Source organism: Ochotona curzoniae, unplaced genomic scaffold (genome assembly GCF_017591425.1).
Source record: "Ochotona curzoniae isolate NIBS_2020 unplaced genomic scaffold, NIBS_Ocur_1.0 scaffold_2587, whole genome shotgun sequence".
NCBI lineage: Eukaryota > Metazoa > Chordata > Mammalia > Lagomorpha > Ochotonidae > Ochotona > Ochotona curzoniae.
In genome coordinates this window covers 8,373,542-8,392,718 of record NW_024467096.1, presented here as the reverse complement: position 1 = coordinate 8,392,718, position 19,177 = coordinate 8,373,542, and the positions used below count along the sequence as shown (strand labels likewise).

The 19,177-nt window shown below is 37.4% G+C and overlaps 1 protein-coding gene across 8 annotated transcripts in view; it reads left to right on the top strand.

Moving 5' to 3' along the window:
• OPA1 (OPA1 mitochondrial dynamin like GTPase) overlaps positions 1–12,429 on the top strand; it is a 76,398-nt gene extending 63,969 nt beyond the window's left edge. For 7 of the 8 annotated variants that reach the window (XM_041003041.1, XM_041003036.1, XM_041003040.1 and 4 more), the window contains one exon: positions 10,628–10,702. In XM_041003041.1, the coding sequence (XP_040858975.1) occupies positions 10,628–10,692 (65 nt within the window). In that variant the 3' untranslated portion in view covers positions 10,693–10,702. Of the gene's footprint in view, positions 1–10,627; positions 10,703–12,104 lie in introns of those variants that run through there. The other variant, XM_041003032.1, reaches the window with a different exon arrangement.
• The last annotated feature ends 6,748 nt before the right edge of the window (positions 12,430–19,177 follow it).

Below are 19,177 nucleotides of genomic sequence, written 5' to 3'. Positions count from 1 at the left end.
ATTAACTTTGTTTTTAATAATCATACATTTTTTAAAGATTTATTTTTATTGGAAAGTCAAATTTACGGCAAGAAGGAAAAACGGAGACAAAGATCTTCCATCCTCTGGTTCACTCCCCAAGTGGCCCAAACGGCCATAGCTGAGCCAATCCAAAGCCAGGAGCCAGGAGCTTCTTCCGGGTCTCCCACGCAGGTGCAGGGTCCCAAGGCTTTGGGCCCTCTTCGACTGCTTTCCCAGGCCACAGGCAGGGAGCTGGAAGGGAAGCGGGGCTGCCGGGATAGAACCGGCAGCCATATGGGATCCCGAGCGTGCAAGGCGAGGACCTTAACCACTTGCGCCACCGCGCCGGGCCCATTTGGTTCTTTTTAACACTAAATCCCTCTTTACTTGAAGAACTAATGCATATGGATTTGGGGAAAACTAAACAATATAGATGGCAAATTTGAGAAAAAATAGTTGTCACTACCCATAGATTACCACTGTAAATAGTTGAACCAAATCCTAAACATAGCTCTCAGGACCCGATTATGAAGGATATTTTTTTTTTTTACAAAAAGTCTCTCTGGTCAACTTCATTTTATACCCCCATATCTCCAGTCCATTTTCAGTTCCATTGTTTCTATTTCCCAGCTCCTGCAGCATGTTGAAAATCTCTTGATGCAAGTGAATTTCAAAAATGTTTATTAACAGGATTAAGCAACATTAGAATAAAGCCTATGGTAGCAGTTACTTAGTGTAGCATGAAGTGTTCCCGACACCTCGTTGTAACATCTTGCAATACCAGGCTCCTTTGAAAGTCATTCTGCAACACGGTCTGTATAAAGTACTGTTGCCTCCCACGTGTGCCTTCTCCATGTCTCTCCTTCAAAGATGGCCCCAACATCTGGTCTTAAAGCTGCCGGATCGATCATTCCACATAATCCAGCTATTTTTTTTATCTTGTTCTCTATTACACAGAGAAACTCTTACCTGCTTCTTCCACTTTTATCCATCAACTTCCTTCTTAACTCTATAATCTTTATGCTCTATTTTTTGTGAAGCTATTTCCTCCCAAATTACTAAACATCAAGAGAAGCAGTGATCCAGGCTAGCGCTCAGGCCTGTGAAGCTGTACCATTTGGTCCTTTGAAATGAATATCCTGCTTCCCTAATGGTGCCACGGATTTACATAGTGCATTGCAGTTTCGAAAAAGTTCCCCTTGTGTCTTGCAGAATCATCAGAGGCTTGTAATACATTATCCCCATTGTTCACATGGGGAAGTCGTGGCCACTGGAGATAAGTTAAATTAGTATTTATGGCAAAGCAGGGGTAATTATCAGTTTGAGAGACAGTAACTTTTTTTGGGACTGTTTTGTAATTCTACTCATTTGGGCTTGAATGAATGTATGTGAGTAACTTTAAACCACCATGCTTATGTAATGTAACCTCCTTATTTGTGTCCTTTTGAGTATGTGTTAGTTTTAAAACATGTTCTCCTAGTGTAACTAATCAGGAAGAATCTGGACCAGTGTTGTCTCTTAAAGGTGTATGCAGTAGTTTCACACCTCAAATAGATAACCAGTTTCTCAATGTATATAATTATATTGTAGTTTTAATTTTGTGATTGTCCGTTTCCTCATAAAAGATTTCAAGTTAAACTTTTTGGTTTAAAATTGGAGGGTGGTTTTCCAATTTAGTGAATGTGAGAAATTACTTCTGAAGTTGTTTCCAATATTCTGAGCTGTAATCTGGCTTTGTAACCAGTATGGGGAAAATTATGCTAATCTGAAATGCTCTGCAATCTGAAATTTTTGAACACCTATGTAAAACAAAAAATTTCACCCTTTGGAGTGTTCCAATTTTAGGTTGGGAACATCCAACTGGTAGGGTCTACGGAGATACTGCAGCATCTGAAACATTCTGAGCCCAAGCATTTCACGTAGGGGACACTCATCCTAGTTCAGTAAAGACGTCTCCTTATTGTGCTAAGTATCAGAAAACTTGGAAAATCAGCCTTTGATAGTAGTTTGTCCTAATGCCACATCTTACTTAAGAAATAGAACTGCTATTTCATTTGTGCATTTCATCTCTCTTAATTAAAGCCTTCACCTTTTAATTCCACATTTATTTCATAAAATTTTAGTATGGCTCATGAGTCTATTACAGTCTTCATAATCTTTTCTTTCCCTTTTAAAATTTCATGAATGAGCTGACTGCTTAAGAATCATTCTCATGATACATTCATGTGTTGGGCCTCCTTTTTAAAGCTTCAGCGCTGAAGGTCTTTTGACAAACCAATATTTATAGCAGTTTGACAGCAGGATGAGGAGCAGTATTTGTAACAGCTTGAAGAAAGACCTTTTCCAGGACCCAGTCATGCAGTTACAATCTTGACCTATTTCTTATGCTGGGAACAGGCAAGCAGCAGCACCGCCCATATGTTTTCTTGTCCCGTTGACTGTCCATTCACTTCCCATCTGTTTTGCAGTCTTAAAGGAACAGAAGGGGCCCTCTTCTTATAAATCTGTCTTTGCAAGTGATAAATGATGTCCTGTCTCTTTAAGGGCTGCCTGGGTGGCTTTCTGTTTCTTAAAATATTTCAACTTTCCTCCCAGCAAAATTCAGATTAAAATGTACTTTTATAAGTTAAGAAGAAAACAAAAAAGGAAAAAAACTGTATTTTCATGAAGACATTTTAATTAATTAGGAAAAAATTTTACAGATCTTTTCTGCTCCTCTCAATCAGTTCCCAAAATCATACTCTTTAAAAATGTGTTGATACTTAGATTTTTCTGTATGAAAAAAAGGGAATGTATTGATTTTGAAAAAGTATATTTGAACCTTTTTTGGAGAAAAGAAACCAGTGTATTATAATAAAACATACTGCGCCTATTAAAAATTTTTTTTGAAATAAACAGCTTTTTTAAAGTAATCAAAATTAAGTTTATTTTGGTGCAGAACATTCTGAGACTTATGCATCTGAGAATTCTTCCAAAGTTCTATAGAAAATGTTTATCATGGAAGAACTATTCCAATAAAATGCAAAGCATGGATTAAAAAATGAAGTTATCATCCGATTCTGTTTCACATAAATTTTTTGAGTTCTTCCTATACACTAATGTGACTGTATGTAGTTAGTAAAACTACAGTGCGAACTTGGAATTTGCCGAGACCAAGCCTTAAATACTCACCACAGAAAAGAAAGTAACTTCATGAGGTGATAAATATGTGAATTAACTTGATTGTAATTGTTATTTCACAATTTTACATCTATCAGAATACTATATTGTACACCTTACAATTTTTGCATATCAGTCATACATTGATAAGTTGAAAAATAGTAAAAACAATCTTTTTTGGCCATAATTGGGATTAATAGATGCTTTTAAGTATGGAGCATGTAATGTACTAGATTCACAATGAAACAATTCACAGTAGACTAATAATTCTGAAACAGATCTAACTTTTATGTTTTGTCTTAAACAAATTCCTTAAGAATAACATTTTTTACTTTTATTGCTGAAAGTAAATACATAAGTGTACATATTTTAGTCATTAAGTTTTCCTAAATTTATGCAAAAATAAAAGTAATTTTTTTCTGTATAGGAATTATTTCTAGAATGTTAAATATGACAGGTAGTGTACCTTCCCTTTCTACCTTGTAGTGTGTCCTCAGATTGCTGGTATAAAAATCGTTGCTGGGGCCGGTGCCATGACATTGTAAGCCTCAGCCTATGGCACCAGAATTCCACATGAATGTCGATGTTAGTCCCAGCTGCTCCTCTTCCAAACTGCCTGCCTGCCGATGGGCTTGGGTCCCTGCACCCATGTTACAGACCCGGAGGAGGCTCCTTGCCTTTGCCTTTGAATTGCCATAGCCATCTGCAACCAATGGATGGAAGACCTCTTTTCCTGTTTCTCCTTCTCTCTGTAACTCTGCCTTTCAAATAAAAGTAAATAAATCTCTAAAACAAAAAATCATTACCTATATACTGTTAGTATAGTGTGCTATATAGTGTGCATCAATGGCTATATATACCTTCCTTTTTTTTCATTGGAAAGTCAGGCTTACAGAGTGAAGGAGAGACAAGATCTTCCATCCATTGGTTTGCTCCCCAAGGAGCCACAACTGCCAGAGTTGAGCCATTCCAAAATCAGGAGCCAGGAAGTTTCTCTGGGTCTCCCACATGGGTGCAGAGTCCCAAGGTTTTGGGCCGTCCTTGACTGCTTTCCCAGTCCACAAGCAGGGAGCTGGCAGGGAAGTGGAGCAACCAGGATTTGAACCAGCATCCATATGGGATCCCAGCACATGCAGGATAAGGACTTTATCCACTAGGCTACCGTGCCAGGCCATATATATACCTTCTACAGACTTACTAGAACTGGTTTATTAATTCCCTGATTTATTCAAAAAATATTTGAGACTTCTTACAAACATTCATCCCTATACAGAAGATAAAAAATATTTAAGTTGAAGGAAAAAGAAAATCCAGGCAAGTGAAATAAATCAAAATCTTGGGTTCAAGATTGGTAATCCCTTCAAAATGCATGCCCAGAGGTTCTGTATACTTTTCTAGCAATATACTCCAACTATTTTAGCATGGACTTCTTTGAGATCACTGCTTGTCTGATGGTCTTCAGTCAAACCTGCAACAGTTACTTAGAAGCATAAATATTCCCGAAAGTTCTCTCCCTAGTCCCCTTGCTGGGCACAACAACAGTTCACGAGTCCAATGGTGAGTCCATGTAATCATGAATTGCATGGCACAGTTTATTTTAGTATTCCCCACTGTAGACAGACAACCTAAGTAGTTCTGGTTTGGCTTATCTAAAAAAATAGGTAGGGTCTAAAGATGATTGATGTAGGTAGGTAGTGGTTAAGATGCCACCATAGCTGCCTGCACTGCACATTGGAGTACCTAGATTGGAGTCCTAGGACCAACTTCCTTCTCGTGTCCACCTGTCCCTGCACTCTCTTGGGAAACCATACTGAGATGCAGGCTCCTGGCTGCTGCCATTGGGCTAGCAGATGGCTCTCTCTCTCTCTGTGTCTCTCTCTCTGCCTTTCAGATAAGTAAGTGAAAAAAAAAAAAGAATTAATGTGAGTACATTTTAGAACTTCGTGGGAAACAAAGACTAAGTTAATTTGGGTACCAAAAAAGTTGAAATTCTTGCAAATAAATATTCTAAAAATTTATGTAAAATGTATATTGTGATAAAATTCTGTATGGATTTTTGAAATTCTTTACATCAAAATGAGTATCTTTTAGTTCGTTTTTAGGACTTTTACTGAGGGCCCTGATACATCTCCCATATAATCTTCTAGATCATTGTTTGTTTTTTGCAGCTGAACCTGTACGTATCAGTACTACAAGTTCAGAGTTTTATGTGGACATTGACAGCACCTCAAACGATACTGCTCCTTGGTATTTGTTAAGGTCGATCCATTATCGTTACTAGTTACTTAAAATGAAGGTTGCCGTCTCTATATGAAAGAGGAAGTATCTGAGAGGTAAAGAAATATAACTCTAAATGAGCAAATACAACATTTAGGTCTTGATAGATGAACATAGATAGCTAAGTCTTATGTTCGGTCTTTATATCTCTTTAATCCTTCATTTCTGGGGAGTAGGCTTCAAAACAGAAACTATTTAAAGATATCTTGACAGCCAAGAGGCGCCTTGCAGCCATGGTTATACTATAAGAATGTCTGACTTTATCCACAAATTGCTGGTGAGCTATTTATATAGTTAGCAGATAAAACATAATTTATAGACTTTCTTAAGGCAACTTCTTTATTCAATCGTATTGATTTGGACTCAACTTTTTCTGTAATCATCTTTTTAATGTTTGAATTAAGTATTGATGGCGTCAGGTCACTCAACGGTGAATGAATGAAGAATGAATGAATATTTATGAGCATCTCTTACACCGCAAGGGCTGCGTGGGGCTGAGTGATCTTAAATGACAGGGTTTTTTTTCTAAATAGATAATTCATGTGAGCAGTTCCTGCTGTTCCTCACAGACATTCATTGCAAAAAAAAAAAAAAAAAAGTTCCTCCCAAGATGAATTATGCCACCCTGGGAGAATAGTACTGCAATTTGATTATATGTTTTATTAAAAAAAATAACAATAGATAAATAAAATGATACTAAGAAATAAGTCATAAGAAAGCATATCATCACAGTAGTATATTTCAGTCCTAACTTTAAAATAAGTTTTGATTTCTGGATAGATTTTCTTCATTCTGTATGTTAAGAAACTAAGACTGACTCATCCACAGTCACACTTAATGACAGTACTTCATGGATTGTTAAAGAAGTTAGACCAAAGGTGGCTGAAAGGACCCAGCGCGATAGTGTAGTGTTTAAAGTCCTCGCCTTGCGGGCACCAGGATCCCATATGGGTGCTGGTTCTAATCCCTGCGGTCCGGCTTCCCAGTCAGCTCCCTGCTTGTGGCCTGGGAAAGCAGTGGAGGACAGCCCAAAGCCTTGGGACCCTGCACTGGCATGGGAGACCAGGAAGAGGTTCCTGGTTCCTGGCTTCGGATTGGCTATGCTCCAGCCATTGCGGTCACTTGGGGAGTGAACCATCGGACGAAAGATCTTCCTCTGTGTCTCTCTTCTCTATATATCTGACTTTCCAATAAAAAATAAATAAATCTTTTTTTTGTAAGTGGCCGAAAAACAAATTTTGGACAAGAATTAATTATATTAATATATACCTAGGAAGCGCATGTTTGAGAAGATTTTGCCTGTAACAGTATGCTTTGTATTATTTTTCATTAAACATGGAACCACAAATTAAAACTCCTAATCAGCATAACTGATTTTCAGGGTATCAGATATAATTGTAGCCCAAAAAAGATTTCCATTTAAATTTCCGAATAATAAAATGAAACTGGCCTTCCCACACCTCAGAAACCTGGGATCCCTAGCTTTGCATTTCCTAATTCTCAGTGTTTTCCAGCATGTGTAAATTAATGCCACCTTCTTTCATAACAAGCAGAAAATTTGTTTGTCTGTATTAATGCTTCTGCTTGAGAATGACCAAGACTTTCTAAGAGGAGATAACAACAAAGCCAGCAGGATTAAAATTAGGAAGATAGTTGCTAGATTTAGTTGTGCACTTCTGACTGTCTGATTGATTCTTGTGCTGATTGGGAAAGTGCACATTTTTTTGGACTAAATAGAAGATGTTTTGAGCACCTTGAACCTTTTTGTTAGCTTTCCTTGTTTCTGTAATGCCCAAAATTATGTAAATACTGAGCTTCTATAGGTTACTTGCTCAGAGTAGCTGTCTAATAAGGAACAAATTTGCTAGTAACAAGAAGTATTCTTTAATTCAGTTCTCTAGTGAACAGCTTTCCGCCTCAGAGCCTCAGCTACAGCGTGTCTTAAAATTTCATACCAGATGCGTATGCCGCATGTTATAAAACAGTTTAGTGAAGGTACATTTGATTCTTTGGATGTGTGTTTCACTTAAAGTACCCTGCATTAGTAAGCTTGATGCTTTTTTCTTGATGCTTGTTGAAAAGCATCAAACATTGTAGAAGATTTATGGCAGTGCATGTGGCAGTGTTTTGTGTGTGCCTCTTTGTTCCTGTTCTAAACTGTTATTAACCACTGAGGTGAACCTTCTCCCAGGTTTGGCCTTTTGGTATTCACAGTGTATTCAGAACCTAATTACAGATTAGTCTACATTGGAGACTTTCAGAACAGCATCACAAGACTAAAAAGCAAAATGAGAGCAGCAGTAGCATTCATGTGGAGATCAAGAGACCGGAATGTGAATGGGCGTCAAGTCACGTGAGGGAAGGAGAAAAGAGAAGGAACCTCGGTTCCCTGATGCTCCCGGTTTATGAGTTAGGGATTATTGGAATATTCATGACTCAATCAAGGAGCACAATGAATTGATGTTTGAAATAGCTCATCTATTAAGTAAACATTGAGTAAATGGAAAGTAGACTCAGTATTCACTGCATATAGAATTCTGCAGCAGAAATAGCTGTTTGCTAATCCCTTCCTGAGTTAGTTTACTTTATCAAGTAAGTCACAGATTTTATAAGAGGTTTCTAGGTATGAGCATTTAATTCAGATATTGACTGGAAAGGGAAGTTTGCTTTAATTCGATCATTATTAGTGTCTATTTGTGTAGTCCTGAAATCAAACTTTGGAATTTAAAAACACTGTGATACTGATGCATTCATTAATTTAAAGAATTAGAATTAGATTAAAGAAGCAGAGTTTTAGTTACTAAATTTCAACCTCATTTTTTTATCAATAAGTCAGTTTTTGTGCAGTCATATGGCATAGTTAGTATGCAAGATATCATGAAAACCATCCAAAATTTAAATGAACTCAAGTGTACAAAATAAACTGCTTGCCATTTTAAAGTAGCTTCCGTGCAGAACGTGAAATCTGAGGGTAGTCTTCACAGCTACAGGTGATTGATCATGCACTCAGTGTATTTTGGCCTTGATAATAAGGTACCATAATTAAGTTAAAACTGATCTCTTGCACTGTTACTAGGTTGTTAGATGTGAATATTCTCTGTGTTGTCTGTCTGGTGCAGGTGCGACCAGACAGCTTTCCTTGACCTTCCGTGCTTATGTGTACCCTGCTTCCTGTTCCAGGCTTGCTCTTACGAAGTGTGCCAATTAGATTTCTTCTTGTTAGTCCATATCCCTTATTTTCTGTGCCATGTATTAGGGGGACTTCTGAGTACCTCTAAAGTATGTACCAATCCAGACATAACTCTAGACACTGAAGATGCTGGACAGTTTTTGTCCAGTTTTATAGTAAGTATTGTTTTTCCTAGAGTTTCTCCAAATGTTTGTAGCTTTGGTCCCCTTAAGATCTAGTAATATCCATCAGACTGTGATAGTGCGTTTTGCAATGTTTCTGTCATCCTTTGGCATAGGACTGCTTAGAAGGCAGCAGTGACTATCCTGGTCTGTGTCTTTTACCAAACATGTTTCATGTAAAAGTTATATTTTACATGACAACAAATAGACTGAATGTGATAGCCTTTGCTTTATGACTGTTAGAATCAGCATATGGCAGTGGATCAGTATACTTCTGAATCAGAAGAATGTGGACTAAGTCAGCCCTCCAGGCTGTAGGAGCCTCATCTTCAGCACTGCCACTTGCAGGACTGTATGAGGACCAAGTGAATTGTCAAGTTTGAAAACACACAGTTGACACACCTAGAGTAAGAGAGAAGTATGGGATGCTTCCTAAACATAGGATAGCATTTCTGACATTGTATCAGTGCATTAGGTGGGAGAACAAGTGACAAAATGATTTTTTAAGTAGTGTTGAAGGAACGTGTTTATCACAACGGCTGTTTTTAATATTTATCTCCGTTCTCCTTTCCCTCCACCATGTGTACACTCAGTCTGTTACTTCTTATTAACTCACCCAAATGCCCTCTCCATCATTCCTGAGGCTTGAAGACATGATAGGACTATGTCCTGATACTCCAGTTACAGAAAGTATAACATTTCAAGGGACATTTTGCAGTTTTCTGTTTTTTAGACTTTGTAAGTCAGACAGTTGCATCAGACTGGCTCTTGCGTCTTCAAATGCACATGGATCTTGTTCAAGACCAGTCCCTTATAAGAGAGGTAACGACTGTACTGCCGTCTGTCCAGGCGAGGAGAGAGCTCAGCGATAGGGCAAGAGGTTGACAAGAGCTCATTTGCATTCCCCATTGGACTCAAAGGATACACCAAGTGGAGCTGGAGTCCCTCCCTTCGTCTGATACAGTATTATTCCCAATGAAATACTTGCAAGAGCTCCTGAGGCTCTGAGATGTCTGTCTGTTGTACTACTTAAGTTAGATTACTTTTCAAAGACCTCATTAATTTGCAAAATTCTGTTGAAATTTGTTGGAAAAAGTGTTCCTCTTACCCTCTTATGCTTGTTAAAGTTCTTTAGCTAATGAGCTGCACTTATATGGAACTCTGAAAATTTTTTGGAAAAAATAGGGCAGGCTGTGTGTCTCCAAGCAACTAGACAAATTAATGATAAAACTAAGAATGTGGCCTTATTCAGGAAAATAAGTATGTTAATTGATTTAACTGGTGTTTTTAAAAATGGAAGTCAGTCTGTCAAAAATACACTTAACTTCCAGGAAATGGGTTGTAAGTTTTCTAAATCTCTCTTAAAAAAAAAAAAAAAAAAAACTCATTTTAACACTACCTGATTACCCATCTGTGTTTCAATTTGCTTTTGTAAAAAATGCATTGTTTTACATTTTTGTATGTTTTAGACATTACTAGCTTTGACTTACTATTTGGGCTTCATGAGTGTGAGAAATCTTTACAGTTCAGTACAAAAATCTGTATGTATCTCTGTGTGTGAGAGTCAGTAATTTTGTACTCGCTTCAGCAGTGTTATGTGCTGAAGAATCATTAGCTTAACTATGTATTATTCATTCCTTCCCCTTGCAAGAAATGGCTGAGTTGGCATTCCCATCCACCTGAACAAGTTGCGGTGTGAGGTGGGATGGTGAGAATTTTCTCTAAACAGATAAATACATATTACCAAACTGCTTAGTGAATAAAGGTCTTCGAGGCATTGCATTGCCTTTGAAAAATAAATTTGTTTTTATTTCACTAATGCATTGTTTTATCTCCACAGAGAAAGTTAGAGAAATTCAAGAAAAACTAGATGCTTTCATTGAAGCTCTTCATCAGGAGAAATAAATTGTATTAAGTAAGTAAAATTGGTCTGACTAAATCCACAGTTTTTGGCTTTATTTGTATTTTTAAAGATTTTTTTTTTTTTATTGGAAAGGCAAGTTTGCAGAGAGAAGGTGAAACAGAAAGATCTTCTCTCTGCTAGTTCACTCCGCAGGAGGCCACAACTGCCAGAACTGAACCAATCCTGAGCCAGGAGCCAGGAACTTCGCCTCCCACGCGGGTGCAGGGTCCCAAAGCTTTGGGCTGTCCTCGACTGCCTTCCCAGGCCACAAGCAGGGAGCTGCATGGGAATTGGAGCAGCCAAGATATGAGCCAGCATCCATATGGGATCCTGGTGCATGCAAGGTGTAAATTTAGCCACTAATACCACAAATTTTTTATTTTAAACCAAATAATTTGCTGTTTAAGTGGATCCTGCTTGATACGTATGTAATAATTTTCATTGTGTGGATCTCTGAAACTAGCTTCCGAATCTCATAAGTATAATATTTTTAAATAATTTGATTGCTTTCTGACTGACCTAAATTTGTCTGCTAGGATTTATTTTGAAAATAAAGATGAATGAAGAATTAAGATGATTTGTAACATATAGGTTACACATTTTCTAAATGTAAGGCATTATACTGTAATTGGCATTTGTTTAATGCTGATTGCTCATAGTTAATGAATAATTACATGTATGTTACATATTAGACTTGCAAAAGTATTTTTATTTGGATTGACTAAAAGTGTTAGTAATTTGTTCTCATGAGGACATGCCTTTGTCTGTCTAAAGAGAAGGTTACCACAGACGTAACAGCTTGGTCACGGTTATTATGCCCGCAGAGGCCCTCAGCCTGGGGGACCCATCCCAGTTTTCCCTTGGTTTCCTACTTGTCTGCGGTTTCAAAGGCACACCCGAACCTCACCAGCTGTGAGTCTGTAAATGTTACAGAGTATCTGTGGATTGAATAGGTGATCCTGGCTTTGAACCCTACAATCCATGGAAGAATAAATGCGCAGAGTTGCAGCCTTGCTGCCTTCGGGCCGTTTTGTGGAGGTTACCCAATATCCAAGGAAATGATTTCTCAGTTGTAGATTTAACATGCATTTCTTTAGCTGGTAGTTTTGCTTTTTTTAGGTAAATTTTTGAGTAACGGTGGTTCTGGCATTTACTCCAATACAGCCATACACAAATGCTTCCCTACCAGTTACTTCATGTTTTAATTCTTTTCATGAAAAATTAGTCCCGGTATGTTTTCTGTGCTTACATCATGTTTTAGAAGTTTATTAATGTTAACAGCTCATAAAGAAACTACAAAACTTGAAACAGTTACATGTCAGTATTTTTGTGATGATGACATAGTAAAATTTGTTTTAAAACAGTACATTTCTCTCCCCAGACCTATACTGACGAATTGAATTTATTTCTACAGAACCCTGCACTGAAACTCGCCACCTGTGCATATGTCTGAAGAGGAAAGCCTCGAGTTTTGGCCTGCCTCCTTTCCTTGCTCTTGTCCACCTTTCTAAACAGTTGTTGAAGTCACAGGGTAAAGTTGATGTGTGTTCTGGGCGCTTTGACCATCAGCTGTGTTTGGAATGGAGAAGTCGTTGAAACGGCGTGGTCATCTCATTGTATCAAAGGGAAATTGAAATAATACAATTGGTATAGCCATTAGCTTCTGTCACTGCCTGCTTGTTGTCTCATTTGTGGTGGTATTAGTTTAATTGTGTCAGTGTCATTTCTTTTCCAAAAACATAATGCAAGATGTTTTCAAATAAAAGTTACAGCAATTTTTAAAAAGTTACCATTTGTATATAAAGTGATGGTAGCTGCTTAGTCTTCATCTGTATATCTGTAAACCCAGGAACTCTCTGTGACAATTCAGTTTATATTCATCACGTAAAAGGAGGCTGGTTAACAGAAGATCCCCCTCAAGTAAGTTTATTTGGATCTTAAAACCCCAGTGTACTCTCAGTACATGAATGTTAGTCCTTCTTCGACAGATTAAAAATGTCCTAGCGAAGTTTAAGTCGGTAGCTGTGTACCCACTTGATTCAGTTGCTATTTTGGCACATACTGTATCCATCTAAAATTAATTTTGGATATTGTATACTTAAATTAGTCTATTAATACTGCAGAATTTTGTTAATCATTGTTATTATTCCTGTTGGCAGAGCTGTATGTAGTAGGATAAAAGATGGGAAATTAAGAATAGTCAACCAATTTATTCTAATTTATTTAGAATATTTTCAAATATTTCACCTAGGTATCAGGAAAAGGCTGTGTTTCATAAAACTTTTAAATAGAAATTATTTCAACAATTAGAATGATCTTGATTGTCACTGAAATTTTTTTTAAAACTGCAGTGTAAAATAATACTCATATAACATTTTCATGTGTTTTTTATTGGTAAAAGACTTTATTTCATCTGATAATAAAATGTATTTGGTAAACTATCTTAGAGATTCAAATAAAACAGTTTTTTACTTAAATAGCAAATCATCATCCTATTCTCTCCCATTGTAACCCTCCATAATTGAAGTACCAAAAGTCCATGAACAGCACTGCTAAAGACAAATGGGCAGGTGAAGGGTGTTGACTGAGCCCCTAGAGGAAGAAAGACATGGCTCTGGTGGTGGGTTAAGCACACATCTGCCTGTACCCCAGAGCACTGCTCATTCCCAAAAATGCATGCAAAAGCTGAACTAAATTCGATTTTTTTGTTCTTAATAAGGCTCGGAAAATATTATTTGTTAAATGTATGATGTAATGTGCTTGTTACATTATGTAAATGGAATCAATCAAAAAAGTGAAGTGGACAATTGGATTTCAAAACCCTCATAAGTAAATCAATGAATGTAAACAATAAATTTTACAAGCCGTACTTTACAAAGCTAACAGTCAAGACTGGGATCTTCAGAAGTTTCTAGGAACTTTAATTTCTGTATCATCTCTCATCAGGCCTGAGGCATTCATCTAATCAACGAAGTGGCTTCGGTATAGTAATAACTCAAGATCTTTATCACTAATGACACACTCCCTGGATTAACTCCAATAAATCCGTAGGAGCCAACATTGATTTAATCCAGTTAGACCATTTTGGAAATGCTCATTGTCAGTATTTCCAATTTTTTATTTTAGTAGCTGCTGCTTAAAACAACAAAATATGCTATTTTTCACTTAAGATGACTTTTCCATTTCTGTCTTTTCATTAGGCTTTCATTATGCTAATAACATTGTCCATTGTATGACAGTTTTTATTTTATAATTTACAGTTTTCTTGGAACAAATTTGTTGGTAACAGTTCCCATGCAATTTCCATTGTCTTCCCCCAAGATCTGACACTTAGGGCGCAAGGTTGAAGAATATCACAAAACATTTCATGGACTGGGAGTTCAGTAAATACTTGTTTTGTATTTGTTCCCACAAACTGTTTATATGGTTGATGAGAAAAGTATGGTTAATAGTTCAAGCAGCTGCTGTCCGAGCACTATATTTGGTAGATGAATGGTCTAGATGTTGGGTGTTTCTTCTGGGTTGGGGACAGTGTTGCGAAAGGTGTTCTGTACCAAGATGAGGAGAGGGCCTCGCTGATGAAACCCCTCCAGCCAGTGCTGAAAATAGCTAATCATGCAGTGGTACTAAAGATTTTTACAGTTATAAGGCGTAACTATTACAACTAAACATGTGTTTGTAAAGAAAGAGGCTTTTATTTCTGTGACCTATGGGTAGCAAAAATACATACACACACACACACATATATATATATATATATCTCCTCACCTGTGTTTCTCCCAAGCAAAAGACTGATGTTATTAGTATTTCTTTCACAACTTTTTACATAAAATTTTAAAGGAGGCTGAAGAGGTTCTTGATTTCTTTGATAAGATCCATATAATTATAGATATGTAGATGGTAAAAATTAATATTGTTAAAAATTCCTTGAGAGCTTGATGTTGTCTCCAGACCTCTCAGTGATGGAGTCTCTTCATGGATTTTTTTTTTTATTTATTTTGAGCTGATTTCTAAGCATGATTTGTTGTTGTTGTTGTTGTTGTTCTTAAAAGCTAAGTATTTACTAAATGCAGGTGTTATCGAGAGAGAAAATAAAATTCAGTCTCAACAGTAAACCCTGTATGTTGTGGCTGTAGTTTAAAAATTAGAGATTTAAATTCAGCTTAAGATGTACGATATGCAAAAGTCAAATTGTAACTTTACAAGAAACCTTATGTTTTTCATTCCAGAGTTTACCAAAGAAAGGAAAGCTCTGAAAAGAAGACAGAACATTTTGCATAGGTTATATCCAAAATTGGTTTTGTCAGGATATTAATTTGAAGAATCAGCATACGCAGGCGGTGCACAATAGGAAGCAAGTGATTCTTGCTCCTTCCCAGTTGATTGGAGTGCATGCAGTCACACAGGCCTAGCAGTTCAGGTATATTCTCAGTGAATATCTCCCACTTTCCAGCCTTCACCCAGCAGTCTCCTTCCCACAAGCTGTTTAGCCCCTAGAAGCAGACGAGTAATGTAAAACTGAGTGGGAACATGGCATAGACTGGCGTTCTCTGTCCTTAAGGTTTGAGAAGTTTGCATCTTATATCCAGCGTGTAGGTTTGAAATATAAATTCCTTAACTTGTTAATTTTGTATTTATTTATTTTAGGTGTTTATCTGAGAGAAATATGGAATTTTCTTTTTCCAGTACAGGGGATCAAAATGCTGGTTTTTATCTCCATTCTCTAAGCTGATCTATGTTATAATGTCAGATACTTTAGCAGTATGGAAATGTAATTTAAAACTTTTCTCCCTGGAATGATCATGACTATGTGATGTTTAAATATTTAAAACTTAACATTGTTTTCACTTGTGCACTGTGAATGAACTTTGTATTATTTTTTAAAAACCTCACACTGTGTATAGATGTTCCTTTCTTCCTACATTTTTGCCTGTGCTTGATCTAAGGTCATTTGTGTAGATGTGTAATTAAAAGCTACTTAAACCATGTTATAATTCTATTATTAGAGAGCATCCTTTAAATTTTCTGTTTTAAGAAGGAAGAGAGAGAAACCTACATACCGCACGGTGAAGCCAGATCTTTATCCAACGAGCTCTTAATGCGGCTTTTCTCCGAATGGTTGAATTTCACATGCTTTGCATCTGCCACTGGCAACCCATGGGCAACCTTTGCTTTGTTTTTTTTTTTGGTTTTTTTTTTATGACACTTGTCAAAATATTTGCAATTGTTTGTGTTAGTTTATTTAGTAAGCAAGTTCTCTAATTGCGCTCTTTTTTTATTTTTGGCCATCATTTTCCTCACTGATGCTAGTACAAGTAGTCATATAAGGCTTACTAGAAATATATGTGTTAAACCAAAAGGAGATTTTATAGGTCATGTAATTTCATCTACCACCTGAATAAAAACTCTTGTAACTAATTTCCTTTTCCTTACCTGAACTGGTTCATAAAATGATGCTCACTAAGTAGTTGTTAAATGTGTAAAGGAAGGGCGGTGTAGGTGTGCCTTCAGGATTCATACAGCGGCTGAAATCCAAGCTGGGAAAAGATAAAAGTCACACGTGCTTTAATAGCACCTGGGAGCTGTACAGTAGATTATAGTTGGTCAAGAAATATCAAAAAGCTTTTAATTTCTTTAGACGGTGCATTACAAGAGCACGTTTCAATCTTATTGGCATGTGTAACCCATATCAGTGCTACCAGACTGATGTGCTACCTTGATACCCAGAAAGAGCTGTATTTTAAGTTGTCTACCCTTTGCACATACAGTTTTTTATGACTAAGACATATTATGTTCTACACATACAAGACCAAGTTCATAAATGTAGAAAACTAAGACTAGGACAAGTACCAAAAAGGTTGTTAAAGTTGAAAAAGCTAAAAATGGTATCAGGAAAGTTTTAGTGTGGGTGATGTTTAGCCTAAAAGGCAGTTTCTAAAACTAAGGGCCTCGTAAGGCAGTGGGTTAAACCTCTCTCCAAACATGGCGGAGTTACTAAGCATGGCGAGTGTGTACAGGATTCCTCTTCCTCTGAAGACCAGTGAATTCTGTATCCCGTAGGACCTGCGTCCTGGCCCATTCAGATCAAGTTTCTGGCAAGGACGTAACTACATTTACTACTTCTAAATGTTTTGATATCAAAGATGTCCCTTCATTCTAATGGTTCTTCTTGCTGCCGTTTGGATTTTGGTGTTTTCTGTTTGCTTGCTTGTTTACTTACTTATTTATTTATTTTAGTTTGTTAACTCAGGTGAAACTGGTTCTTATGTAAATGCTTAAGAGGATTCAAGAATTGTTTTGAAACAAAGTCTCTAGTCACCAGTGAAGACCCAGTCATTGCATTAGCAGCGTTGCCAGCAGCCTCCCACAGACTGACTTCCTGGCAGTGTTAAGCATACATGTTATGGGATGGGTGATTGTCATAGCTGTTAAAATGCCTGAGTTGCTCCCATCTCATATCAGAGTGCCTGAGTTCAAGTCTGAGTCTGCTGCTAACTCCAGCTTCCTGCTAATGTATACCCTGGGAGGCACAGCTGATGCTTCAATAATTGGATAACATCTTCATAGAAGACCCAGATTGAGTTCCCAGCTCCTGGAGTGGCCTGGCCCAGCCAAAACTATTGTGTATGTACATCTGGGCATTAAGCCAGTAGTTGATGGGAAATGAGTCTCTCTCTCTCTCTGTCTCTCTGTCTCTTGTCTCTCTCCCTCCCTCTCCCTCCATCCTTCCTTTCCTCCCTCCCTCCCTCTCACCCCTTTCTACCCTTTCAAATAAATAAACACTGGGGTAAGAATACGCATTATACTCTTTAATGTCAATACAGAATGTCCACTATCCAATTACAAAATCACAACAACAATGTAGAACTTAGAATTTTAATCATTTGTCAGAGAATGCATGAATTGTAATCTACCAGTTGCCAAAAGTTCATGAGACCTAGTATTTGAAAAAAAAAAAAAAAATATGTAGTACATGGGTTAGCTCCATCTTCTTTGTTGCAAAAGTTTATCAGAAATTTAGGCTAAATCTTCAAAAAGTGGTGTATTGCCTGTACTACTTAGCTTAATTTTTTATCTGATATGTCCTTTGCTTTCACAGGCAAATATTTTGATACATCTGTTTAAAGGAAATACTATTTTTGGTGGAAATCTAACAACATGTCACTGTTTTCGTTTGTGTTCATTGATGTCAGGAATGCCTGATAATTCTATGCCAACAAAGTTTCCTGTCTGAGCAGCTGTCTATACCTCTTTTCTTTTGACAGTGATCGCTCAAGGCTTTGCTCATTGCTTTCCTATGGCTGCCAGGAAATGCTGACACGAATTTACCTCTGCACTGAGGTTGCATTGCTTTGTGGGTGTTTTGTTGTTGATCTGTTTTCTGTACATTGAAACACAGAAATAGTCCTGCATCATTAATAAAATGCATTGCTTACTGTTTGTCCTTTAAGAAATATGTTTGTCGAGAGCTCTCGCATTAGCCTGAAAGCTCTGGGTGGTGGACTATCAATTCCCCCTTGCATGGCCAACATATAGAATGTTTTAAAACTTAGTTTAATACATAGTAAAAAGCTGAAGTCACCTTATAGATGCTTCAAGAATGTGGCATACACCTAGCCCATAGCAAGCAGTGTGCCTGCTCTCCATAGCCCAGAGCAAGACAGGAAGTAAGGGTTAGAGAGATGCTTAAGTTTACAGCCATTCTAGAAAAAGACCATCAGCAGGACTCAGGACACTCAAAACAGTGTGTTGTAACTGGAATTCACATCTAGAGATTCGGCCACAGATTCCTAAGACCATTTTAATGGTTAGTACACCCTGTTACCAGAGGTGGGCCCCGTGAAATTTTTGGTTTTCTGTTTAAATTTGGAAGATGAAACCAGAACAGAGAAACATAGTTCCCCCTACTTTTTTTGTTCATTCGTATGGTGGCTTCCATTTTCAAAGCATATTATTTCCATTTTATAGATGAAGAATTGGGCACAGAAAATTTTTGAGTGACTTGTACAAGATCACTCTAATAAGTAGGCAAGTTGAAATTTGGAAACAAGCCAGGTTAAAAAAAAATCTTTGCACTTTCCAAAATGCCTTCTCAAAACTATGAATTTCAAAACATTTTTACAAAAATATATTTTAAATTCATTTTTTTTTCATGAATTTAAAAGCTATGCTTGGGCTTTTACACCAATTTGCTATTTTTTAAAGATTTATTGATTTATTTAAAAGTCTGAATTGCAGAGTGAGAGAGAGAGCTGTCATTCACTGGTTCGCTCCCCGATGGCTGCCGGGCTGGGGCTGGGCCAAGCTGCAGCCAGGAGCTTCCTCCAGATCTCCCACGTGAATGGCAGGAGCCCAAGGACTTGGCCTATCCTCTGCTGGTTTCCCTGGGACACTAGCAAGGCAGGGAGCTCAATCGGAAGTAGAGCATCCAAGGATTCGTCTGGGATGCCAGGCTTTACCCACTAGGTCGCAATGCTGGCCCCATCC